We start from the raw sequence: 27,638 nt of genomic DNA, 5'->3' as shown, positions 1-27,638 counted from the left end.
TTCAGCCAGTTGTGTAAAAATATATTTTTTATTATAGTTAAAAAAAACCTATAGAAGGGGATTGTAAAAGGAAACTATTGGAAATAAATTCTTATGATATATAAGTCTCTAAGCTATAATTTCTATTCCAACTAACCAAATATGATTCTCACCTTCCTCCCCAACATAGTTGAGGCTACTCTCTCTCTTCCTATTCTATTTAAATCCCCCCAAAACCTTAATCAATCTGTCCTAAAATATATATAAGAAATAAGTTAAATCTCTCTCTCTTTGCTGTATAGATAACAACAGCTTGAATCTCCACAGCCTTTTCCACTCACCCAGCAAATCTGTTGGGCTTGCACCAATGTTCACCAACAATCTGCTTCGCTAGTCAGATCTTGTAGATAAATATTTGATGTAAAAACACTGAGTTTTTATTTTTTTCAAATTTCACAGAGCTACTCTTGGACTTCCTTTCAGGAAAGGGTTAGCCCAAAGTGCAGTGTCAGTTAGGTAACTGTCTCCCAAAGCACTCTGGGAAAATTCTCTCTTACCCATAAGTCCATTTGAGATTCTATTCAGATTTTTTTTATAGGCAATGGGAGTTAAGTGACTTACCCAGGGTTGCACAGCTAGTAAATGTTTGAGGAGGCCTGATTTGAACCCAGGACCTCCCATTTCTAGATCTGGATCTCAATCCACTGAGCTACCCAGCTGCCCCCTATTCAGATTTTTTTTAAAGAGACCTATCTTATAAATCTCTTATGTATTTATCAAGAACTTATGTTACTTGCTCTATTTCCTAATGAACTCTTCCTTAATTCTTTCTTTTTTTTACCTTCCATCTTGGAATCAATGCTGTGTATTGGTTCCAAGGCAGAGGAGTGGTAAGGACTAGGCAATGGGGGTTAAGTGACTTGCCCAGGGTCACACAGCTGTGAAGTGTCTGAGGCCAGATTTGAACCTAGGACCTCCTGTCTCTAGGCCTGACTCTCAATCCACTTAGCTACCCAGCTACCCCCACTTAATTCTTAATTAGCAAATATCCTACTACAACATATTGCAATCTTGTACCTTCCTCAGGTAATAAAAGTTAAAGAGAAGATAGATCCATAATCTTATACATAAAAGTTTAACAAAGTTAAACGAAATCACATCATACATCCCCTATGGAAACAAACTTCATCAAATAAACCCTATAACTAAATCAAGTCAGATTACAGATTAAACTACATTTAGAGTATTCACAAATAGACTGAGTAGGAGGATTTGCACATCATCAAGGAGTTAGGGACAGTTGAGCTTTTTCCACTAGCTTCTTATCTAAGGAATGCTTAAGGATTTTAAATAAAATTTCACATACAAAGGGACACCTTTTATTTAGGTAAAGGTAATATAGAGAGTTTTCATTGACCAAAAATTACAAGAGGAATGGCCTTGAGTCCCAAATATTAAAAAGGAAATAAAAAATCCACACAAGGTTTATATTTTAAAGATACAGGTCAAAATGTAAATTGATCAAGAGCCCAGGTTTGTAACAAATGATTGTCCTAAAATGTAGCCAGAAATCCCTTCACCCTAACCAGTTAATGATCTTGGTTGAAATCATCTTGGGAGTCTCAGCCAAATTACATTTATAAAGCAAATATAAGAAAATTTGCATTATACATAGACATTATATAACAGTATATTATACATATGAGGGAAGCCTTAGCTAGTTACATAGAAATGAAAAAAAATTGCCACAAGAATATACTTCTTCCTCAATTAACAAAGAAAAATTTAAGAAGGGGAGGGGATATAATGTTTGCAACATTCCTCACCTGTAGTTTCCAGCTTTGGGGATTTAAAACTTAAGAGGAAATCATGAACAAATATGCCTATTACTACCTACCAGGTACTGTGCCCTGCTCTCAAGGAGCTCATTCTAATGGTGGAGACAATGTGCTCACAGTTATCTACAAGAACCATACATACAGGATAAACTGGAAATTATCACATAGGACATGGTAGGGGTGGCTAGGTGGAGCAGGGAGTTGGTTCAACTAAAACCTCTCCTATATTTATTAGCTGTGTGCCTGTGGCCAAGACTCTTAATTTCTGTCTACCTCGGTTTCCTCAGATGTGAAATGGAAATAATAGCACCTATGTCCAAGGGATGCTGTGAGGATCAAAACAGAGAATATTTGTAAAAAGTACAGGGTAGGCCCTGAATGTGTGTGTGTGTGTGTGTTTTTAAGGGCTGGAAAACTTGGACAAGTCACTCTTCGGTCCGCTGGCTTTTTACCTCCCCTTTAAAATGAGGGAGTTGTTCAGATGATCCCTTTCTTTTCCAAACAGAGGCTACCAGACTATGCTGATTCCCTAGATCTAGTCAGACTCTGGGGACCCCAGGTCTTAGTTATACTCCAATCAACCTCAACAACCCATAGTAACCCATAGGGCAATCAGGCGGTAGATACTGTTTTACGCAGGCGCAGTTACAGCTGTTCCCGCCCACTGAGTCTTCTGGGCCTGGGGATGCTTACATACCATCACTCGATACCAGCCAATGAAAGCTGAACAAAGTGACAGCGGACTAAAAAGGGTTGAAGGGAAACTGAATGTAGGGCCGGCCGCTTGTCACGTGACACGAGAATGTATGTGCCATGTGATCTCTGCAGTCGACTGTGTCCGAGGTCCCTTCTTTGGTGGTTACTGAGGGGACCCGAGTGATCCACGGCACGAAGAGGGCTGTCAACCTCTAAGCCTCCGCTCTGCACCACCCAGATCGTCTTGGCCATCAAGCTCCAGGAGCGAGAGAGAGGGGTGGGGAGAGGGCGGGGTGAGAGGTGTGTTGGGGGGGGAGAGAGAGCGCCCAAGCAGCCAATGAACTGTGAGCGCGACGGGGACGGAGCCGCCCCGGACCGCCCCGCCCCTCGTCCTGCCCGGGCCGCGTTCCGTCTGCTAGCTGAGTAAAGTAGGGTGAGTGTGTCTGATAGGCCCTTTGGAGCACAGCGCCTGGCCTAGAAACATCCTAAGGGGAACGGGGTGGGAACGGTCACTGCAATTTAAGCCGCCTTGTGTGACGGTGGGAGCGAGGGGTGCGGAATGGGACTTTGACTTTATTAGAAAGCTTTGAGTGGAAAGGGAGATGCGGGGCTTTATGTGTGTTTCCCCTAACTCTGTGGAAATCTCCATTAGCTGAGTGGCTTAATTTTTTCGTCCTCACTTGATTTCATCATTGTAAGATACACCCCGTGTGGGATCTCCTTCCGCGCTTGCAGGTTTGCTTGTACACTTTGATAGTGTTAGAGAGTTGCCTTGAGCCACCGAGAGCTTAAGTGAGATATCTATCAGCAGGGTCAGCATGATGTCAAAGGTATGACTTGAACCCAGCTCTCTGACTCAAAGGCCATCTTTCTACTACTTGTGACAATGACTCTGTGTTGATGTTATGTATTGTATTGTTGATCTATATAGCATGCAAAGCAAATTTAAGAGTTTTATATAATGCTAACTATTAATTATGAAAGGATAACAAGTATATGTGTACTGTGTGTTCTGTAATATGCCTTTTAATGCATTATACTAATGTGGACAAGTAGAGTGTTTGAAAGCATCTATGGTTGGATGTATTTGGGAGAGGATTAACTTTCCAGATTAAATTTTGGGCAATTTTTCATGAATATTTGTCCAGTTTTGTTATCAGATAGTAAGATCCTTGTAGGCAATTTCTCACAGTTCTCTACTCAATAGGCAATGAAGAAATGTTTGCTCTAAGACTTGGTTATCTTGGTAATGAAAACACTATCAAATTTGATGTCATTTTTTTAATTTTAGAAGCTAGGTATTTTTCTCAGTTCATTCCTCAGGAACATTTCTGGGCTAGATGAAAAAATGAATGAATGAACAAGTATTTATTAATTACCTACTCTGTTCCAGGGACCATATGGTGATAGAAATGTGAAAGTTAGATGATCACTGCTCTAAAAGAGTTTATATTCTAACATAGGATTGAGCACTTAGAAGGAAATGAGTTTTGATCTGGGCAGTCACAGGAATTATAAAAAGGCATCTGACAAGTCAGTAGTCACTCCTTTTTTAGGAACTATGACAGCATAGAAAGCCAGAGGCACTAATCTGGGAGGTGGTAAAAGAAGAGCTATGTAGCTAGGTAGTGTAATAATAGTGGTTAGAATGCCAGGTCCAGAGTCAGAGAGAATCATCTTCCTGAGCTCAAATCCAACCTCAAAGGCTTTCTAACTGTGTGACTCTGGGAAAGTCACTTAAACTGGTTTGCCTCAGGTACCTTATCTGAAAAATGAACTGGAGAAGGGAGCAACAAGGTGGCTCAGTGGATTGAGAACCAGGCCTACAGATGGGGGAAGGTCCTGGCTTCAAGTATGGCTTCAGATACTTCTTAGGTGGTTGACCCTGGGCAAGTCATTTAACCCCAATTGCCTACCCCTTACTGCTCTTCTTCCTTGGAACCAATACACAGTATTGATTCTAAGACAGAGGGTAAGGGTTTTAAAAAATAATGAATCAGAGAAGAAAATGGCATACTACTCCAATATCTTTGCCAAGAAAACCTCAAATAGGGTTCCAAAGGATGGGATGAGATTGAATAACAACAATACAAAGAAAAGCAGGAGCAGGGAACATGTTAAGATGCTAGGTTGTTGGATGGGATTGAAACATGCTCTGGGGAGAGCTACATATTAGTAAATTAGGTGGTTTTAAAGAATATAGTGTCAAAAATGGGTAGATTTACTCTCCTTAGCATAGCTTGATAATGGAATGCTGTAATTAATGAAGATCCTTCTAGAAATATTTAAAAATTAAATAGTCACTTATTTGACTTTTGAATAATCCCCCTAAATCTATGATTCTTCTTTGTTGAGAAAATATCCTGTTGACAGTGATATTGGACCTTGTTGTCAACAGTTTTTAAACATTTCTAATTGTCTGAAAGAATATTGACATTTTATTTTTAAATTTCAAAACCAAATTATTTTAAATTAATTTTTTTAACTTTGAAATGTGTCATAAAGCACCCTAGAAGGAAAAGAACCTATTGGAAAGCCAGAATGGTGTTAAAACTTTTTCAAGGGTTTGGAATTAGTGCTTTAATTTTTTTCTCATACTTTTAAGTAGATGAATGAATTTCATAATTATGATGGTAAAAAAAAGTCAGTGTGTATAAATGAGGATGGTGGGGAGAGGAAGCAAGGATCACAAGCAGGAGTGAGTCCAAGCCATTGTAACTTTTTTTTTTAAGTCCTGTTCTTCTGTCTTAGAATTGATATTAAGTAATGGTTCCAAGGCAGAAGAGTGGTAAGGGGCAGGCAATTGGGATTAAATAATTTGCCTAGGATCACACAGGTAGGAAGTGTCTGGGGCCACATTTGAACCCAGGCCTTCTTGTCCCCAGGCCCAGTTCTCTATCCATTGAGCCACTCAGGTGTCACATTTTAAAATTTTAAAAGAGAACAGTAAGGACATAGGAAGCATAGATAAGTAGTACGATTTCAAAAGTACAAAATTTATTATAAACTCTTAAAAAAGCATTAAATGGAGATTCATAATTCTATGTAGAATTATATTTTTTATATTATGTTGTGCCTGGAAATTTGTGTGTGTGTGTTTAAAATATTTTATTTTTAAAAAGTAGTATTGCTTTTAGCATCACAATTTTTGAGTTTGGAATCACTCTTCTTGATTTTAATTAACTGATAAAACTGAATTTATTTCCTTGAAATGTACTTTTTTTTTGCTTCCTTTCATAATTTGGGGGCTAGCAAAATAGATGATAAATGCAATTATAATCATATTATTTTATTTAATCAGTCAGCATGACCATAATGACATTGTGAGAACCAAGTAAATTACTTTTTTCAAGACTGGATCTTAAATTTATTTGGAACTCTATAACCTAGCGGTTTATTTGGAGTATAACTAAGCTTTTATTGCTTTTCCTATGACTGTATTTTTATTTCTAGAAGAATGTGTTTATCAGTCTTGTGATATTAAAACCACTTTAAAAGACTGATATATATGATATATATTAATTTAAGGTCACCAAAGAATTCAGCTATGTAATTCCTAAATGAAACACTCAAGTCAGCTGCCAACTTTTTTTTATGGTTTTTTAATTACAAATAGGAGGAAGAAAGTATTAGAGGGAGAGAGAGGGAGAGGGAGAGAGAGAGAGAGAGGAAGAGGGAGAGAAGGAAAGAAGTTTTAAATACCCACTCTGCTCAGGCTGAGCCAAAGCGTGCTTTAAGGCCCTGGATAACCCAGGCAAGGAAAGAGATCAGTCTTTATTACTCATGTGACCAATCTGGAGAAAAACAGTCCGGGGGCTCCTCCAACTCCAAGCACCAGCCTCCAACTGACTCTAGCCCTCCTCACAGGAAGTCACGAGAACTCCAGAGGCTGTCCTCTACCTCACTTCCTGCGTCGCACATGTGCCAATGGTGGTTCTAGCTTAACCTAGGACCACCCAGAGGTCTGTCCTTTTTGCACATGTCTGTTGAAGGCCATATTCTCAAATAATTAAATCTTGAGTTTTGCTGCAACCCTTCCTAATCTTGTTACCCAGAGTAGGGTGGAGATTGTAGTTTCTAAGACCTGATTCTGTTATTCCAAGTATCTCTATTGTTATTGATCAGGAAATAGCTAAATCCCATCTTCTAAAGAATGGTCTGAATAGGGTAGAGTAGTTTTGAAATTCACAGTCTAAGGAATTGAATAAGGTGTTGGATAAATAAAAAGATTTCCATGGTGGAATGAGATGAACATGAAACATCAAAACAAGGTTAGGTTGACTTTTAAGAATTGTGTGTGTATAAAATTTATCTATATAGCTGAATTTAGCTATATATTGGTGATACTTGTAGTATGGAAATAGTTTCTTCATTTCTAAGTCTTTAAGAAATGTGAACTTTTCTGAAAATTAGACTGCATTTGTTTGCAATGTTTCCTTCTTTTCTTATTAATTATGGTTGTTTTTTTATGCCATCAGTTAATAAACACATTAATAAACATCTAACTCTGTATTTTGGACACAAAAACAAAAATCAAATATTCCCTGCTGTAAGGGAGCTTTTTTGGTGGGGAAAGAGCAACATGTAAATGTATATAGTATATAAATTTATATGTAGCATGTATACGTATATGTATATGTATACATGTATATGTAGCATGTATATGTAGCTCTTATACATATATGTATATGTATACAAATTTATATGTAGCAAATTCAAGTGGATAGGGGAACTAGGCATTAATAAAAATAGTATTTGTATAGCATTTAAGGTTTTCAAGCTCTTGACAAATATCTTTTTTGTTGTAATCAACAACCCTGGGAGGTAAATGAGGTATAAATGAGAAGGGAGAGTATTCAAGGGCATAGGGCTAAGACACAGGGATGGGAGAGGAACACCTTGTATGAGGAGCCTAAAGAAGACTAGTTTGGTTAGAAAAACCATTTTGTGCTGCACAGTAATATAAAATAAGCCTGGAAAGGTATTCTGGATCCTCTCTGTAAAATTTTTTAAATGCCAAACAGGAGTTTTTTTTGTTTGTTTGTTTGTTTGTTTTCTCCTAGAGGCAATGAAAAGGATACTCAAACCGCCTAAGCAAGGTTTATGGAACATAATCTGATCCCTGCTTTAGAACATCACTTCATTTGGGGTGTGGAGAGTGGGGGATTAGAGAGGGGAGAGAATTGTCCAAGAGAACCTGAATAAGGTAGTGGTATATGAGTGTAGAGAAGGGGAAAGATTTAAGAAATGTAGAGGTGGAAGCCTTACAGTTATTGAAGAACTGGCTTTCTCACTGATGATAATCTTTCATTAAATATCACATTTTCCTGGTAGATTTGTTTGTGTGTGTAAGCATATTCCCAACTTGAAAAATTTAAATTTAATAAAGAAATATTGTAAAATAGTCAGAAAAGGACTTCAAAATAAAATTTTTTCATCCTCTTCCGCAAACTCTTGTGTGTTTTAGTTAGGCACTCAGTTACCAACTCCATAAATGTTGCTAGAACTAATTTGAATAATGTCTTGAAATCAAAATCCATTTCCAACACCACAAACTGTAATAGATGCTATTACAAGAATATTTACAATAATAGGGACTGAGGCACAGGAAGCCAGCTAGGGCAAAGGCTGGGTTTTTCACTCCTTCCCTCCTCCCCACACCACTTTCTTTCTCCCTCAGCTGACTTCAAATGGCTCCTCTCTGGACGGTAAGATTTAAGAGGATTTTCAAAGACTGGTTTCACAATCTGAGGACTTACTAAAAGGTAAAGGTAGGGAGTACTCTTAAGGAAAAGGAAGGAAGGGAAATGAAGGAGGTGAAAGGGTAATAAGGTTTCCCTAATATCTAAGAGTTTTCTATCCATTGAAAGATTCTCCTTAGGTATTAATTCAGGAAACAGGGTTGATTTTCTATGGGGAGATATGGATAAAGAAACTGACAAAGTGCTTCAGAACTAAGCTCCCAATCTTCTTGGTATTTAGGCAACAGGTGATTAGAAGTCCAGAGCAAGTTTGTCTGGCAGCCTCTTTCCAGCATTCAGCCAAGAAGAAATGTCCCAGTTCCCTCTGCTGGGCTTCTTAACTGCCTCCTGTCCAGATTCTTTTGGAATCTTCTCTCTCTCTGCTTGATTGACAGTTCATTCAACATTCCATCTCTTGCTTCTTCTTGCAAAAGCCATCTTGTGCTGTAATCCTTCCTTTACAACATCCTCACTTTCTTCTTTGGCAGAATTATAGTCAATGATTCTGTCTCTGTCAATTTTCATACCTTTTAAATTACCATTAAGAATTTCTAACTATCTATGCTCTAAAACTATACTATTTTAATATATCCTATTACCCCCAAAATAAAAAAATCTTACCTGTCTTCACTATTTTAACTAACTAATCCTATTCTAAGGTTTGGGATGAAGAAAAGTGGTATAGATCATAGAAATGCAATACAGAAATATGGCTTTAAACACAATAATAACCAATTTGCAAAATTTAAACAATATTTTTAACAACAATAATATAATTTCCTTATTTCCTAATGAGTACAGCATGTTCTAAGTAAAAGGTTTTATAAACAACTGTTTCTAACATTATGTAGGTTAAGTTATATTAAATGTTATTCATCTGTCCCTAATTTATCTAGAATTTTTGATAACTTCCCTAAATCTTGCCCAGTGTGTTAGTAGTTAGAATGCCAGTAACTTAACCTTATACTGTTAGAATGTTAATTCTATTAGTATTTACAAATGTACATAGTTTTGTGCATACAGATTTTACATATGTACAATTATAATACAATTTGTATGTGATTTCTGTTCAAATTCATTCAGATAAGAAAATTCCCTTAGTCTGTTTGAATTTTCCACAGAAACTTACACATATATCAGTATGAATTTTGTGTGTTGTAACTATGGAATGTTTTATATACTCACCCAGCCCATGAGATTCCTTTCCATGTTGTACTTATGTGTTGGTGTATATATATATGTGCATGTACCTGTAATAGGTAAAATAGTTGTTTGGCTTAAACTGTAATAATTAAAATGGTTGATGTTGTAAATTGTAGTTAGTTAAAATGGTGGAAGATATAAATTGTGATAGATATAAGAGAGGGTGAGTAAATTTGACCGCAGATAATATGTTTCACTACAGTGTCTTGGTTTTTAAATCAAATATAAGGTGGTCGCCAGGGAAATATTCCCAATTATTCAAATACCCAAGTCAACTGGGTTTTATAGAGATTTTAATTAATACAAATGTGGAATTAAAGAAAAGAGAGAAAGAGAGAAAAAGGAAATAAGTATGAAGGGCCTTAAACCAACATGGCCTAGACCTGAGTCTTAAGAGAGAGAGATCAGTCAGTCAGTCTTTTAACACTTAGCACAAGGTCTGTCTAAGCAAGGATTCTAGTGACACCAGGCCAGCTCCATCTCAGCTGACTTCACCAGAGAGAGTTCCAGCCAGAGTCCTCCTTAAAGAGCCTTCCAGCCAGAGACTGTTCCTAAGGGCCTCTGTCCAGAGCCTCCAGAGGGACAGAGTCCCCTCAGAGGAGCTCCAGCGAGACCTCCTTAGAGATTGTTCTCCAAGAGCTTCCCTTCTCCAGAGCCTCTCTCAAGAGATTCTTCCCAAGCGATCCTCATCACAGATCCTCCAAAAGGATTTTCCTTCTCAAGAGATTCTGCTTTTTCTTATATATGGGTTTTTCTCCTATGTCACCTCCCCTAAGTCCTTACATCTACCAATCACTGTAGACATTTTCCAAAGGATTGCCCATCTGAATTCCTGCTAAGTCAACTAATCTCCTCAGTAAGTCTGAACCAGAGAAAATGCTGCTGTGTCAACTAATCTCAGTAAGTCTGAACCAGTGAGAACACAGCTGAGTCAACTAATCTCATTAAGAGAAAACTTGCCCGACCCTTTTAGGTACCTAGCATCTCATTGTATCAATTCTAAAAAAACAGGCATGGCTCAAAGAACTCCTTGCCTTATTATAAGCATGGGTCCAAGTACTTTCATTGTTTAGCAAGGAGTTTTCTCCCCTAAAGCAGTCTTAAGTATGGGTAGAGTAGAGGTCCTCCCATTTCTGATCCTGGCGAGTTCTCACATCAAAATGGGGAATGTTTCCCAGTAGGGAATTTGTTCCAATGGAGGATTCCTCAATGTGGAATTTTTAACATTCACAAGTCTGAGAAATTTCAAGATTTACATACCTATATGTGAAGTTAACACGTATGGCACATTTTTACATGACCTCATCATCATCAGTTCAAGATTTCAAAGTCTTTCCATGTCTTTGGTGTTGATTGAAGAACATACATGTCTTGGGTTTTTCATCTGTGCAGCATTCACATGTTGCCTGTCCTCTCATCTTGATTGAAGTCCCATGTTCTTTAACATACAGGAACATGCGTGCGTGTAAGCTCTTCATATTCCTGTATGTAGGATTGATTTCTTAGTTTGCTTCTGCATGGAAGTAAGTTTAAATTCTTCATGCATGCTGTCAATTGTAAAAATGGAGATTTGAACCCCGGACTTCAATTCCCAGAAGTCTTTGGCCACTTCCCGAAATGCCTTGTAACCTCACCTGAATTCCCACCTGGGCCAAGAACAGAAATTGTATTTAGGTTGATTCTCTGCCTACTTCAGCTCTCTCTCGGCTTCTGCTTCTAGGGACACACGTCTCTTGAGATGTAGTGTAAGTGTAATTGAATGGGCCATTTGGCCCTCCTAGGCACATGCTTTCTTATTTTGTATTTTCTTTGTTTCTTAATCTTTAATAAACCTCTAAAAATATAATATCTTTAGCAGAGAAACTAAAATTTTTAATCTTAACAGTTTGACTGACCACGTTGGTGTGACAAAACACCCTCAATCTTCTTAACTTTCCTAAACTTTTTTCTACTGTGACTATTTTTTGAATACCTTATTTTGATCAGCTATGCAGGTAAGTAAATTTGGATTTTTTTTCTTTTCTCCCTCTCTCCTTAAACTAGATAGAACACAGATGTTTTAAATCTTAGCAACAGGGCCCTAAGGTCCTGGCTGGAAGAGCTGTTTCTAAATCTCCTATCCCTTAGGGAACAACGGCTTAGATTAGGAGTGGAAAAATCCTGTAGAAAGTTTTGGCTTTGTCCTGCTTCCCATGTGTTTTGTGAAGACTGTTAGAAAAATAATTACAAAATATATATACATATATAAATGAATACTACATTCTTCGACATTTATATGGCGGTTGAAGAATTAGGGACATTGAGGAATACAGCATACCTCCAATTTTTTATATTAATAGGTAATGTCATTTTTGTACTCCTCAGCACTGTGTTTAGAGATGCTAACATAAAAAAATTAATTGAAGCTGAAATTCAGAAAAACACTCAAAAAATTGAGGACATAAAAAAGATGCAAGAGAACATGCAAATCCAATGTGAAAACTTAAAATGTTTCTTATAGGATAAATTGGTAAACATCCGCCCTCCCAGAAACAGACCTGTTTCAGAACCTTTGAATGAGGAAATTTCCTTTCCTAAAATAGAGATGGAAAACACCTTCCATATAGCTTAGTTAACAGACTGCTTCTCTTGTGTAGTGCAAATTTTGACTGAATTTAATCCCCAAAACCCTTCCCCTGCAATCCCAGTTTCTCATGTTCCCTCTCCTACAGAAAACCAAATTCCAGCCCAAAGGAGATCTCATCCTCCTAGAGAAACTTGTCCTAGTCAAACTGACCCACAGCTACAAAATTCAACTAGAGGCCTGATTCCTCTAAGAGAAGTACCTGAAATAGGATGGAATGGGGATGTGGTGACTTTAAGACACAGGATACCATTTACTCCCCAAGAAATAAATGAATTTACACGAAATATCCCCACATATGAACAAGATTCCTTTCTAGTAACAAAAAAGATGGGAAACATATTTTTTCAGTATAATCTGTTCTACAAGGACGTTGAGAACTTGCTACAAGCTTTTTTAACTGAACGTGAGAAAAGTAAAATAATTGCTCATGTCAACAAAACCTGGGGACGTAACGTAGCACATTGGCCATCTCAGGATCCTGAATGGGGCTATAACAACCCTGAGGATTATCTACAACTATACTGTTGTAGAGAGGCCATCCTTACAGCAATGAGGAAATTTGCAGACAGTACAGATAAGTGGATAGAACTTGAAAAAATTAAGCAAAAGGAGGAAGAAACACCCTCCAGATTCATGGATAGAATAATGGAGTTTGGGGACAGATACATGGATTTTGACCTAACTAAAGAGAATAGCTTAAGACAAATTAGAAGGATCTTTGTCAATAACTCTTGAAAGAGATTAAGGATTATTTTAGAACACATTGTCCAAGATGGTCAGAGATGGACCTTGAAGAATTGCAAAAAACAGTTATATATGAGTTGGTTCTTCATGCATGGAAGTATGCTTTTCCATATGATAATCTTCATGTGTGGGTGTATGTAGTATATTGTACTGTATGAATTTCTCAAGATGTATTTTATGATTTTGAAATATGATATTGTCTTGCTTTATATGATTAGGTTCTGGGATTTCATTCCTTCTTCAGCAAAATATTTGCTATTACTAGAAAATCCATTAGGGTATGTGAGCATATTTGTCCTTACTATTAAATTCTAGATTTTTAAAAAGTGACTACAGGTCTAAATTACATGTAGGACATATTAAAAGCATAATAACACATGCATAGTACATATGAGTAAATATGCATAAAAAGCAATGCAATGATAACAATGAGTCTATATAATAATGCCCTGTATAAATAGTAATATACTGCAAAAAGGAAAACAGGAAATTATATAAAATAAACATATCTAAGATAGATATATATATAGTAATTACCACATCTATCAATGAATATGTTCAATTTTATAAAAGGTACATCTTTCATAGGTAAACAGTAGTATCTTACTACACGTTTAAGTAACTGGCTTCCTCTATAATATCATAAGTTAGTCTCCTCACATATCAAATAGTTTTTAGTCTCCTGTGCCCTGCTGATATTTCTACCTGTATCCTGCTAGCTGATGAAAATCCTCATCAGAACTATAGTCATACATCCCTAAACCTGAATCTGTGTAGAGTATAGGATAACTCGTTTCCACAACTGATATGAAAATTTGCCACCTACAATAGGTTACCCCTCTTTTGTTTGATGTTGTATTACCATATGCTCAAAGGTTCTCTTTAAAAAGTCTGTTTCCAGGCCATTTTCTGGTTCACACAGTCTTTGGAAAACTGAGAGATCATCTCTTCCACTTAAGAACCTGATGAATACTCATTCTTCCACCAGCAATAAGCAATTGCAATGACTTTTCTTTAAAGGGCTCCCACTAGTTTCTGTGGGCTAGTCTGTACATAGACAAGTTCTACATTCTTTACACAACTGGGTATGGAGAAGTTTTCTATCAATTCTGTATCATAAGAACACCAAATTTCTTGGCAAAACTCTGTTTTCTCCTTGGGAGCCTCAATGATGAATTCAGATATCATGTTGCCCATTATTTCAGTCAGTGTACTTGTGCACTGAAGTTGGAGTTAGGTAATAAGCTTCTTTCAGCTCTTTTATAGACTGAGAATAAGAGTGGTTATGAAAGTCTTCAGTCTCCCCATTTTCAAGATCTTAGAAGCAGAAATCAGTAAGAAAACATGATTCTTGACCAAACATCAATAAGTATATTGCAAAGTTTATGATGTTATTTCTGATATAATTTTATGTTTACTAGGTATGCTACATGTTGGATTTACCAGGATTCCTGTAGTGGTGTTTGTTCTGAATATGTTCAGCAATGTAAAATTGGAAAGCTAAGGATGGATATACACAAATCATTCTTCGAACAATATTTTTGTGGCTGTATCTTGGTTTTGCTCATTTCACTCTTCATAATTTCATGTAGGTCTTTCCATTAAAAAAATGTTCATTATTTCTTCTGGCACAGTAGTATTCCATCAAAATCATATGCCACAACTTGTTTAGCCATTCCCAATTGATGAGCATTCCTTTAATTTACAGTTCTTTGCCACCACAAAGATAGCTGCTATAAATATTTTAGAGCATATAGGTTCTTTTTCTTTTTCCCTGATCACCTTAGGAAATAAACCTAATAGTAGTATTGCTGAGTCAAAAAGTATACATGTGTATTTTAATGAGAAAAAAATAAATTTAAATTAAAAGAAATGAAAAGCCAGTGGTGTGGGTTGCCCTCGAGGAATGGTAAGGTTAAAATTTTAGACATCTAGGAAGATATATGGCATAGTACATTAGTGGATAGAATGCTAGATTTTGAGCAAGAAGGACTGAGGCCAAATCTTGCCTCAGATACTTATTAGCTCTTTGCCTTTAGCCAAGTTATTTTCTCTTAGCCTCAGTTTTCCAGTCTATAAAATAGGGAATATAATAGCACCTACCTCAAAAGGCCTTTGTGAAGATCAAATCTAATAATGAATACAAAGTGATTTCTTTGAAAACTTTAAAATGTTATATACATGTTAGCTATTAGTTATACACATGTTAGTGTTATTAATATTGATAAAGAAAATATTTGGTTTTAAAAGATTGCTCTGTTGCAAAAATGAATAATATGGAAATAGGTATGTGATAACATTTATGTAACTCAGTAGAAATGCTTATTGAATCTGGGAGGGGGGAGAAGGGAAAGAAAATGAAATATGTAAACATGGAAAATATTTTTTAAATTAAAACAATTTTTAAAGGAAAGAAAATTGAGGTGCTAAAAGAATGGTGGATTCCTTTGAAATTTTCAAACTTTCACATAAAGAGTTTCACTTGTCAAGTACGTTGAAGAAGTAAATACTTTTGTATGAGATAGACTAGATGGTCTCTGCAGTTTTTAACATAATTCTTTTGTCTCTGTGATGCTGTAGGTCAGTGGTGTCAACCTTGTATAGACAGTGAAAAAAATCTGTGAGCTGCATATTGATTTAGAAAATCTCGTGAACATTTTCTGTGTTCTGTTGTATTTTTATTTATTTTGTTAAGTATTTCCCAAGTACATTTTAATCTGATTCTTCATGTTTGATGCCTTTACTATGATTGATACTAAACCTAGCATTAGTAATAAAATATGGGTTAAAAAAATCTAAGCAGTGACTTTTCCTTGCATTTTGGATCCACTAAACCATTTTACTTGCTACTATGTTAGTGTGCTTGGCTTGACCTAGTTAAACTCTGTTATCATTACTTCTTTTCCTAGATGTTCACTAATCAGCCTTTAATACATTATTGAATTTTGCTATGAATCAAATTTATTGGACAGTTTTCAATCTCTGCTTTATTCTCTTTTGTGTAACCTGAGAAAATAGATGCTCTTTTTAGCCCCTTGTACCTTTCATATTCTTTGCAGTCTTTCAGGAGTCACTGACATGCTGAGAAGTCACAACTGCTTATTCTTTTAGTAGTGAGATAAAGGTTATCTCTGCTTGATGATTTGAACTCATCCAAGACAGCTCCCCACATAACTTGGGTATCAACTCTATTATTTAAGCCCTGCTTTTTCTAGTCCAAAGGTTATTCATGTCAGAAAAAATAAGAGCAAAATGAGAATAAAGTCTACCTTCTTTCAGTTCACATGGTGGTCCTTTGCCTTTATTTGATCCTTTTCTTTTTCTCAACATCACTAAAAATCTCCCCCAAATTTGAAGTTATACTTTTTTTGTTGTTTTCAGATCTGTCAAGCATGGCCCTTTCTGAACTGAAGTTCTCTTGATATTGTTTTCCCAGGAGTTTGCTATATATTTGTATTTATACTTTTTTACTTGTCTATTTGGTATATGTGACTTTAAAAATTCTAAATTGCTCTGTAAGTTCACTGTATATTTATACTGGTCTCTTTATATAGCTACTTCCTTTCCTCATTAGAATTTTCAGTATAGGTTCTCAGATTTTCTTTTATGAGAATTTCCCTTTCCCTTCCTTTTTTTATTTTTTTTAAGCTGACTGACTGACTTTGTAGAATTTTTGGCTATGTAATCCTATCTCTCATTTCTCTAAATCTCTAAATCAGAAACTAGTTCTCTCCTAAACTAGACTGCATATCAGACTACCCCTGGCTCTCTCCTATCCAAATTCTAAGATAGAATGATCACATTTTCCCTAAGATTTATCTCATTTAGTCTCAATTACAGGGAAAATCAAATCCAGAAAAGAAGTTCCATCTTTGGAAGATAAAATTAACATTAAGGCAAGTCATTAATTCCATAGACATTTCAATTCAACAAGCATTGATAAAGTATTTATTAAGTAAAAAGACAAAAAATGAAATAGTTCCTTCCTTCAAAAATCTTACCTTTTATTAAGGGGATAGAGGAAAGCAACATGTACATATACACCTAAATAAATTCCTCTTTTTATTCATACCATGTTTATTTGTTTATATTGTTTATTCCTTGAAGGACCTGTGCTTATTTAAATTATTGCCAACTACCCTTATTTTCAGAGATCATGATGGAATGTTGTGATATAATGGAATTGTGTGAAACTGAAACACTTGTGACTAAAGCATGATCATCTGGGCTTTGCTTCTTAAAAACACTTAATATACATTTTCTAAGTAAGTTTTCTACTTTAGCACTGTTAAATTAGAAACTAAGGCATGCAATTATTTTTATTCACATTTTTTCAGGCAGAGGAAACTGAAGTTTGTAGAGATAAGATAATTTGCCCAAGATCATATAATTAGTAAGTGACCCAACTAGATCTTAAATTCAGGTCTTCTTACTCCACATCCAGTGCTTTGACTCTATTATATTTGAGTTAATATAACCCTTTTAATTAGTAGGAGTCCTGACAGGCATAACTAGATGGTTTAGAGTTAATTCAATCACAAAGGACAGTTCCTTGTTATTTATTCTATATTCCAGTTAGAAAATATAAATTATCTTGATATGCTCAAGTTGCCCTACTGTGTGGGTAATGAAAATGTGTAAGATTGACTCTATTTACCAGGGGATGTAGAGTGATTTGGAGAAACCTAAATTCTTTGAAAATGTGATCAAAATAGCCTGACTAAGGTGGCCATGGAAACCAGTTCTTGCTTCCCTGGGTTACTTGACTGGACTTGGTTCCACCAGCCAGCCAGCCAGCCATTGGACCATTTCTCATGGTCTCTAGGATGAGATAACCAAATGTCTTTGCATTTCACAAAAACATGTCTGATCTAACTCTCCTTATCTCTGTCTGGTCCCACATTCACTGTCTCTGTAGCTAAAGGCTTTTGGGGACTGTTTACTGTTATCATGTACTTTGACAAGGTACCTGCTAGTATTGATCCTGTATGCTCTTTGTGTTCTAAGGCCTGGGAACATGATTATTTTACACATTTGTTTATCATGTTAAGGAATGTTATTACACCCCCCAAAATGTACCAAAGAATTTTTGTTCCCTCTCACAACTGGGAATGCATCACCTCCTATTCCTGGGAACTTTCTGCCCATACCATGGCCAGATCCTTCCCTGGATTGGCCCTTCCAGCCCCACTTCCTGGTTCCCTTTGCTAGAATTATATATATAGCTACTGACTGGCTGAACTTTGAACTTTTTGACAATAGGCTGATTTGCAACATATGCTCATATAAACTCTTGTTTAATAAATATTATCCTGATTTTAATGGAATATTCCTCCTCTTATAGAAAGAGAGACTTCAGTCTTATAGGGTTTTGGACTTCTAGGGCTCATGCGGTGAACAGGGTCTCTGAAGTAATCTTCCTCTGAGGACAGAGCGACTGGGGTCTTGGAAGGGTCTGTTCTTCTGATCACAGGTTCTTGGACTGTTTGCTCCTCCTGGAAGAAGAGAGACCTAAATTCCATAGAATTAATTCATGCCTCAGTTTACAAAACTAACTACATATAGTGAATTTAATTGTCTGACTTTTCATCAGCTTGCTAAAATCCCACCTTTTTGGTAAAAATCCACTGAAAGCAAAAGTCTAGCAACCATACCTGTTCTCAGAACAGGATCTTCCAAGACAAACATGGAATATCACTTCAGATAAATTCTTAACCTCTTATTTTTGACAACTAGGCCTTCTTCTTCTTTTAAGTTGCCCTGTGTTTCGTTGATAGTTTAAGTACTTTTTGCTAAGAATATCACTAATCCAGATCTCTGTTGTCCTTGCTAATTCTAAAATACTGTAATAGCTTTAATCATTTTTCACGTAACAACTTCTATATTTCTGATTATAGTTAGCAATTTTTTGGATTTATAGTTGTAATAATCAGGCTTTTCCCCCCTTGTTTATTTTTATATTCAAACCTTGGATTTAGATAATAGATTTATCTGTATTACTAACTATACACAAGTGTGTTTATATATATATATAATATATATGTATATATATACAAAATACATATACAGATGCACACATATACACATACATACATTACATGTATATATATCATATGCACAAATATGCATATTAAAATATATTAAATGTGTGTGTGGTGATGATGATGAAAATTTCTGAGATACTGGCTTCGAGGTAAGATAATCAATTTATTAATCAGGCTAACTATAATCAATAAATTGATTGGTCAGTGATCTCCCTTGATGATGAGAGACAAAAGTCATTCAGCATCTTAAGTCAATAAAATCAAGTTCAGAGGCTCATTATGTAGCTTCCCCAAGATATCTCTAATTGATGGCTACCTAATGGAGATGGGGGGGGCTTAATATTTTACAGTCCCTTTCTGATTCCTTCTTGATGATGGAAAATGACCATAGAATTCCATTGTTTGATGAAATCAGGTTATGCCTGGCTTAGAGTGACTTTGCCCAGTTCATCCCAATGGGAGACTCAAAGATATAACCTTGCTGCTCTCCAGACATATTTGGTTAGAGCCAGATTTGTTTGCTACAAAAATTAAATCTTAGATTCTCAATCTTAGTTATCCCAATTTTAGAAGCTGTTTTGTATTAGGGAATATGAGAGCATTCTTTGGATTTTTTGGACAAAGGAATGAGGAAAAAAACTCTGACTTCTTCTGATACCAGTTAGAAATTCTAAGCCCCAGCCGGGGGAAGAGAATCTCAAGAAGATGTGCCTTTCCTGAAAGCTTCATGCTTCCAGAAAGTCAGGGTCACTAAGTCAGCCTTTCACTCACCAATGGTGACAGTCTAAAAGAAGTCTGGATGTCTGTATTCCGGTTACTCCTCAAGGATCTGTCTTCCAGTTGCTTTTTCGAGTCAGTGCCCAAATAAATGATCTCCTTTTGGTTTTTGGTCCTCTTTTTAATGATCTTTTCCTCTTGTGTCACCTCCCATAAATTTCACATCTACCAATCACAGCAGGCACTTCTTCAGGACTGCCCATTCTTTAGTTCTTACCTTCTTTGGTTAGATTTTCTCCAGGACTGCCTACTCTTTAGTTCTCACCTTCTCTGGTTAGATTATATCTTTTTGGGTTACTTAACACCTCTTTTGGTAAGTTTAACTTTTGTAGTTACTTAACACCATTTTGTAGTTAAAATCTAAAAATAGATTGTAGCTTAAAATTCTAGCTTCACTATAAAGGAAGAGCTAAGTATCTTCATTGTTACAATCAGGAGATTGTTAAATCCAATCTTTACAGGTAGTTCTACTAGAAAATAGAAAAGCAGTCCCAAGTCCCAGCCGTAGCTCCTCCAGGGTCAAGTTGAAGGTGCAAGTCCTTTCTCACAGGAAGTTCTTTTCACATTTAAAGCCCACTTATTTTGTCACTTCCTGTGCCTGCCTTCCACTTTTATGTGGATCAATTATAACAATAGTTTTGTTTAGGACTGCCCAGGGGCAGTCAGTGGGTTCATTTTCACACATATGGGTCATAGACCTCCCCCATTTAAGGATAAGTGGGGTGTATATGTTTCTGGTGATTAAATCTAAAAATGGACAAGGGAGAGTTAATCTCAACTTCACAAGAGTAGCCAAGTTTTCACAGATAACCATTATCTAATATTGCTGTACAACATGTACAGTGTTCTCCCAGTTCTGTTTATTTCATTCTGCATCACTTCCACAGATCTTCCTAGCCTTTTCTGATATTGTCTCACATCATTTCTTATAGCAGAATAGTATTCTATTACCAACAAGTACCACAATTTGTTCAGCCATTCCCCAGTTGATGGACACTCCCTCAATTTTCAATTCTTTACCACTATAAAAAGAGCAGCTCTAAATATTTTTGTACACATAGGTCCTTTCCCCTTTTTTATTATCTCTTTGGGATAAATGTTGATTTATTAAGCAATGCATGTCAATTTCCCAATAAATTAGCACCAAGGATCTTCCTCAGTTTAGGGCTGAACTTTGAATACAGGGGGAGGCATACTTTATAAAGTAAAAACAATCATATAAGATCATTTAATTAAAAGGAAACAATGCATTAGGCAATCTGATTTCTAATTGGATGAAAGATTAAGGGCTTTCCAAATTGGGGAGAGTGAACAGGTACAATTCCCTAGTTGTACCTTCTCCCCAAGTATCTGTAAACTTTCAAAGGAACATGGAAACAATAATTGATTGATAACTATGGGGCCAATTTTTAGATAAAACATATGGGTTGCACTTATAAGAAAATTTCTAGGATCTGATTGCATTTCTGGTCAACATAATCTAGGTCCTTGGTCAAAGGTCTCTAAATAACAGGTACAAGTGGTTCACTTTCCCAGCCACCCAGGGTTATGTTCAAACAATGTATTATAGTTTTCTCCCAGTTCTCGCAATTGAATAAACTTTTCTCACATACATATATTGTACTTAGGCCCATAATATAATAGAAAGGGAACTAAACTAGCTACAAAATTAAGTTACAAGATGGATCCGTGTTGTTCACTCAAGTTCCACAATTAACCATTTGCTGCCCTAATCCCTTCAATTTCTTTATAATTTCTACCAATTTTCTTCATGCAGAATATTCAGAATATGTTTAGCTACATATTTTCTTCTTTGTGGATTCAAAAGATCAGAAATCAATAGCTCTAGATTCTGTTCCTTCAGAATTTCAACATTTTTTAAGGGTTTTTCTTTTAAACAATATGAAACTCTAAATCATAAGATCTCAGTTTCTAGTTTTGATAAGATTTTCCTCAAGATCATACCTCCTTGAATTTCAGTGTTTTTTTATCCCCCAAAAATAAAATTATTAGTCTAGATGATGAGGACCCCTATAACTGTGAAAGCCAGTGATTTTGTAAATAGAATAATTACTTAATATATTGAACTGCAATCTTACATGAACAGGAAATGGTATAGTGGAAGGAATTTAGGCTTGGTATCAGAAAGTTCTGAATTCAAATTGAATCTTGACTAAATCACTTAATTCATGTCTGCCTCAATTTCCTTATCTATAAAATGAAAATAATAATTAGGACCTGCCTCTTATGCAGTTCTGATGTTCTACGAATTTACTTAAAATTATGAACTTACTGCAAGAGTCCTTGGAATCAGATGGCTACTGCCAACTCTCAAATTGTCTGAGTTTGTAAATGGAACCCTCTGGGAGGCCTTGCCATAGTGGACCTTAATTAGAATGGGGAGTGGGAGTGGGGAATGTGGCAGGGAGCAACTTGAGTCTTTTCTGATTCCCTAATCTCCTGATCTACTAAAACAAAAACCTGATTTAGCACCTTAGTTTTCCTCTTGTTAAATGGCATTTACATATTTTACTACTTTTAAATCATTTAATATAATTATCTTATTTGATTTTCTTAATAGCCTTATGCTATATTTCTATTATTATTTTTAAAATCCTTATCTTATGCCATAGAATCAGTAATAAGTAGTGGTTCTAAGGCAAAAGAGTAGTAAGAGTGAGACAATTGAGGTTAAATGACTTGCTCAGGGTCATAAAGCTAAAAAGTATCTGAGTCCAAATTTGAATCCAGCACCAAGATCCAGGCTTAGTTCTCTATCCACTGACCTACCAACTATCCAAAAATAATAAATCATTTTTCTTTTTGTTTGGTTCCACTGGGGTTCAAACCCAGGAACTTCTGCATGTAAAGTAGTTATGATAACTGCTATACTGTGGAACCATTTGCTGAATTATTTTTATAGTAATGTATTATTATTCTCATTTTCTACTGGAAATGGTGGCACAGAAAGATTTTCTTGTCCAACTATTTTCTATAATCTATGCCAGTGATGGTGAACCTTTTAGAGATGGAGTGCTAGGCCCCGCCCTCACCTCAACCCCCCAGACCAAATGCCATACTCATCCCCCTCCCCCTTACCCCAGACAAGTAAAGAAGGAAGTACTCCTGTTGGATTTCTGGGCAGAGGAGGGAACATGTGGAGTGGGGGAGGGGAGTGGCCCCAGTACTCTGCTCCTCTTTAGCTATGTGCCATGCTATGAACTATGCTCCCCTCAAACCTAACTCCCCTCCAACCCCACCACAGAAATCACCTTCACCACAAACTCAACAGGCTGCCATCTGTACCACACCCTCATGTAGCATGTGACCCATCCTCTCCCCCTCCAGGCCCCTCAACCAGTGCCTTACTCTTGATAGGGGAGGGAAGAAGTACTCCCATTGGCTGCTGGGCGGAGGGGCAGGACAAGTAAGGAAAATCCTCAGGAGCATAGAGAGGGGGAGGGGAACAGCTCTGCCCTGTGTCTCCCTCTGACTTTCTAGTAACAGATTCTGTCAGGTGACAGCAGGAGTGCCCATAGAGAGCTTTGAATGCCTTTTTTTGGCACCTATGCCATAGGTTTGCCATCAGTGATCTGTACTAGGAACATACTTTTATCAAGAGTCTGGATTTCCAAGTATTTTTTTCAGCAAAGTAAACAGTGTACTCACTCTATTGTGAATATTGATTAGATGTCAATATAGTAACTGGACCTGACAACAGTGACTGTCATTCACTTATCCACATGTTCCCTTCTTTCCCCTTAACTTTCTAGATTTCACCTGTAGCATCAAGTTGCAATCTTAGTGCTGTGGTTAGTCCACTCCTCACAACAGTGTTGTCTTCAGTTAGAACTTCTCTCTCTCTCTTAGAAACTTCATCAGCCTCCATGAGTTTAATGACCATATTTAAACTAATGACTCCTAGTTCTCTACATATCCAACCCTGGTCTTTTCTGAGCTCCAGCCCCCAAATCAGCAACTGCCTGTTATACATTTACAATTGCTTTTTCTGTAGAGTTCTCAAATTTAGCATGTACTGAAGAAGTCCTTATCTTTCCTCAGTAAGCACAATCTTCTAATGAACTTCCCAGTCTGTTGAAATGTCTCCCTCTGTCTTTTAGAATCCCTAGTTCCTTTGAAGCTCACCTCAAGCACTAATTTCTATGTGAAGCCTTTCATGATTCCCTAATCCTCTGATCTATTAATGCTTTCCCAACAGATTATTTTGTCTCTGTTTTGTAAATACTTACAAACATGGATTCTTCCTCTTTAGAGTATAAACTTCTTGAAGATAGGTACAATTTCACTTCCATATTTGTAAACTTTGTAGCATAGTGCAGGTCCTTAATAAAGGCTTGCTGACCAATTGACACTTTTGCCCATTCTTAATATCAACATAGTAAAAATATGATCTATCATGAATTTAATTGATATTTCTAAATAACATTAATAGCCTTCAGAGAAAATAAACTTTTAGTAAGATACTAGAGGCTTAGTATTCATAAGTGTACTTACAATAGAATTACAATAGAAAAGTAATTAGCCTCAGTTTCTTGGGTCATATAGACAATTCCTCCCTCCAAAAGACAGTGAAACAAATATATAGTCGTAACTGGCTTTTTCTAATTGTTTTCTCTTTTCCTTAATCACAGAATGGAGAAAAAGAAAATCTTGGTGAGATCCAAAGTGGCTGCTTCAAACCTTCTGAGTGCCTTGCATTCTCTCTATCAATTTGGTCATTTCTGTGATGTAACTGTTCATACAATCCATCTTGGAATCCAGGAAGAGTTTTTGGTACACAAAGCAGTCTTGGCTGCTTCAAGCAACTACTTTAAAGGGCTTTTTCTAAGTGATGAGATGTCAGACATTAAGAGGTGTACTGTTGTTTTAGATGACATTTACACAGAGGAATTCACATCTTTTCTGGAATTCATCTATACGGCAAAAATTGAAATTGAACCAGAGAAATTGCATCGAATGAGAGAGGTAGCAGAGAGACTTGAATGCAAGGACCTGCTTGACATTTGTGAGGAAATGAAGACAGAAAGTAAAATGGATGGCTTGGATTTAAGTCTCCATTTGAAAACTCAGGTATGTGAAAATGGTGGGGCTTCATGGGTCTGTGATCAACATAGTCATCAGATTAAACTGAATAATACTCTACCAGTTGTAGTGGCTCCTGTGAAGAGAAAACTCTGGGATATGCAGATACACAGAACATTGTTAACAGGCAGTACAGATCAGACTTGCATGGTTGTCACTGATGTGAAAACTGAAATAGCAAAAATAGTTAAACAAAACAGAATAGAGACCACTGAGAACTATACCACAGATGTAATCAATTTGGAGAGGAAAAAAAGCCTCCCTTCTTTGTGTGGGTTGGAGGCCAAAGAAACTTGTCTAGTCATCAGGAGTGTATTATCTGAGCAAGATGAAGATGAGAATTCTCATATTTCTCAATCTCTGAGCTCAAGTGAATGCAGTAACACACTGCAGGATTTGCCTCAGGTGTCTACAGAAACATACGAGTGTGAAAAATGTGAACAATCTTTCCTTTTCATCAAATCATATCAGTCCCACATGGAGACTGCACATGGGATTAATGTTGTCATCAAATATAGCTGTAATGTGTGTGACCAGCTTTTTTCCAATCGCCAGAGCCTGCAGCAACACCGACTTACAGTTCATAATGATGAGCGGAAATTCCCTTGCATGTTCTGTGACAAGAAGTTTAAACGTCAGAAGGATATAAAGTGCCATGTTCGAAGAGTTCATGAAAAGAAAAGGAATTCTCAGGCTTGTCCCTACTGTGACAAGGTCATCAGCTCCAAGTGTGGTCTGACTGTTCACATTAGAACCCACACAGGAGAGAAACCCTATAAATGTGGCTATTGCCCTGCAAGCTTTGCCCAGAGGTCTGCTTACAATACTCATGTAAGGTACATTTTGTGTATGTATGTCTGGTCACAGGTGCTAACAAGTAGACCCAGTATTATTTAGTGATTTTTATTTCCACTTTGTTGCATAATTTGGATTATGAGAGAGTTGGGGTGGGAAAGATAAAGAAAGATTTAAATATCAGGCATGCTTTTTTTAGGGGTTTAGGAATGCAAATTCATTGTGATCTTAGGAAAATCTTTAAGTAAAATAAGTGGTATGTTTATTTATATGGGATCAAAACTAAGTTTTATCTTGGGCCCTGCACATTGAACTTATGTGTTGATAGAAGATAATCCTCCAAACATTAGTATAATTGATATAAAATAATGTTCATTTTAAAATAGAGAATCAGAATTCATAGAACCACAGAATCTCACAACTAGGAAGGACCTCAGAGGCCATCTAGTCTACCCCATGACAGAAGAACACTTTCTACAGTATACTGAACAAGTGGTTATCTGGCCTTTTCTTGAACCATAATAATGAGGATTCCATTACAGTACTTCCTCCCCCTTTTATGTAACTCTTACTGTTAGAAAGACTAAATTTCCCTCTTTGTAACTGCTATCCATTGTTTCAACTTCTTTAGGGCTTACATAGAACAATTCTAATCTCTTTGCCACATGACAGAACTTTAGGAACTTGAACACTCCTTGCTAAGTCTTGATTTCAGGCTATACATCTTCAGTTTCTTCAGCTGATCTTCTTCATATCTCCTCAATGCTAAGCCCTTTAATTCTCCCACCTACTCTTGTATGTTTTCAGGCTTATCAGGATCTATTATAAAATATGACATTCAGAGCTGAACCTACTAATAGAGATGTAATCTAACCAGAGTAGAGTATGGTATATGTATCACCATGCTGGACTTAACACTGTTTTTCTTAAATGTAGACTGTCATGTCAACACTGTTAATTCATAATGAGTTTGTAATTCATAAAATCCCTCTTTTTTTAAAACTATGTGGATACGCCTCTCCAATTTTCTGAATCCAAGTGTTAGACTATCCATACTCATCTTACTATATTTGCCCCAATGTTCTTTAGTCTTTTCAAATCTTTTTGAACCCTGATTTATCTAGTGTATTAGCTTTCCCTACCAGCTTTGTGTTTTCCATAAATCTAACAGACATGTTATCTGTGCCCTTGAATAATTCATAAAAACATGTTAAATAGTACAGGGCCAAGCACATATCCCTGTAGCAGTCCACTAGAGACCATAATCTAATTTGGATTGAACAATTAGTAATTACTTTTTGGAAATGATATTGACCTAATTCTGAATCCATCTATTTATTCCTTAAGAATAGTGAAAGAGGATTTGCCAAATATTTGTTGAATTCTAGGTAAATTATATCACTCTTCTAATCAAAAGGAAACAAGGTAATCTAGCATGATCCAGAATTTTATCAGAAATCTAAGTTAAGCTCACTGGACTATATTTTTTAGATTTTACTCATTCTGTTTTGAAAATTGGAAGATGCCCTTCTCCAGGTCTCCAGTACCTTTCCCATTCTCTCTAATACTTTTTTAAATTTAAATTTTTTTGTCTGTTTGTTACATTAAAATATCCACTTAAATCTCCCCCTCGAGAAGACAAAAAGACATGTGTGTGTGTGTATATATATATATATATATATATTTATATATATAAACCTATGTCTTATTTCTATTTGTCAGTTCTTTCTCTGGAAATGAACATACTTAAGTCATCCTTCAAACAATACAACAATTTCTGTTGCTATTCATAAAGTTCTCTTGGATCTGTTCATTTCATTCTTTGTGATTTTATGTTGACCTGTAGATCTTCCCATGTTTTCCAAAATGAATCTACTAGCCATTTCTTATAGCACAGTAGTATTCCATCATAATCATATGCCACAATTTGTTAAACCATTCCCTAGTTGATGGACATACCTTCAATTTCCAGTTGTTTGCCACCACAGAGAGACTGCTATAAATATTTTAAAACATATAGGTTCTTTTCCTTTTTCCCTGATCACCTTAGGAAATAAACCTAATAGTGGTATTGCTAGGTCAAAAGGTCATT

General features: G+C 36.3%; 1 protein-coding gene across 3 annotated transcripts in view; it reads left to right on the top strand.

Moving 5' to 3' along the window:
• Window positions 1-2,592: 2,592 nt before the first annotated feature.
• The window catches only part of GZF2 (GDNF inducible zinc finger protein 2), a 55,892-nt gene continuing 30,846 nt past the window's right edge, over window positions 2,593-27,638 (top strand). The window contains exons 1-3 of one of the 3 annotated variants that reach the window (XM_056813813.1): window positions 2,602-2,946; window positions 24,301-24,739; window positions 25,307-25,587. In XM_056813813.1, the coding sequence (XP_056669791.1) occupies window positions 24,302-24,739; window positions 25,307-25,587 (719 nt within the window). In that variant the 5' untranslated portion in view covers window positions 2,602-2,946; window position 24,301. Of the gene's footprint in view, window positions 2,947-24,076; window positions 25,588-27,638 lie in introns of those variants that run through there. The other 2 variants (XM_056813811.1, XM_056813812.1) reach the window with 2 other exon arrangements.

The sequence above is a fragment of the Monodelphis domestica genome, chromosome 1 (assembly GCF_027887165.1).
Source record: "Monodelphis domestica isolate mMonDom1 chromosome 1, mMonDom1.pri, whole genome shotgun sequence".
Lineage (NCBI taxonomy): Eukaryota > Metazoa > Chordata > Mammalia > Didelphimorphia > Didelphidae > Monodelphis > Monodelphis domestica.
The sequence above is the reverse complement of the archived record's forward strand: the minus strand, read 5'-3'. Positions and strand labels throughout refer to the sequence as shown.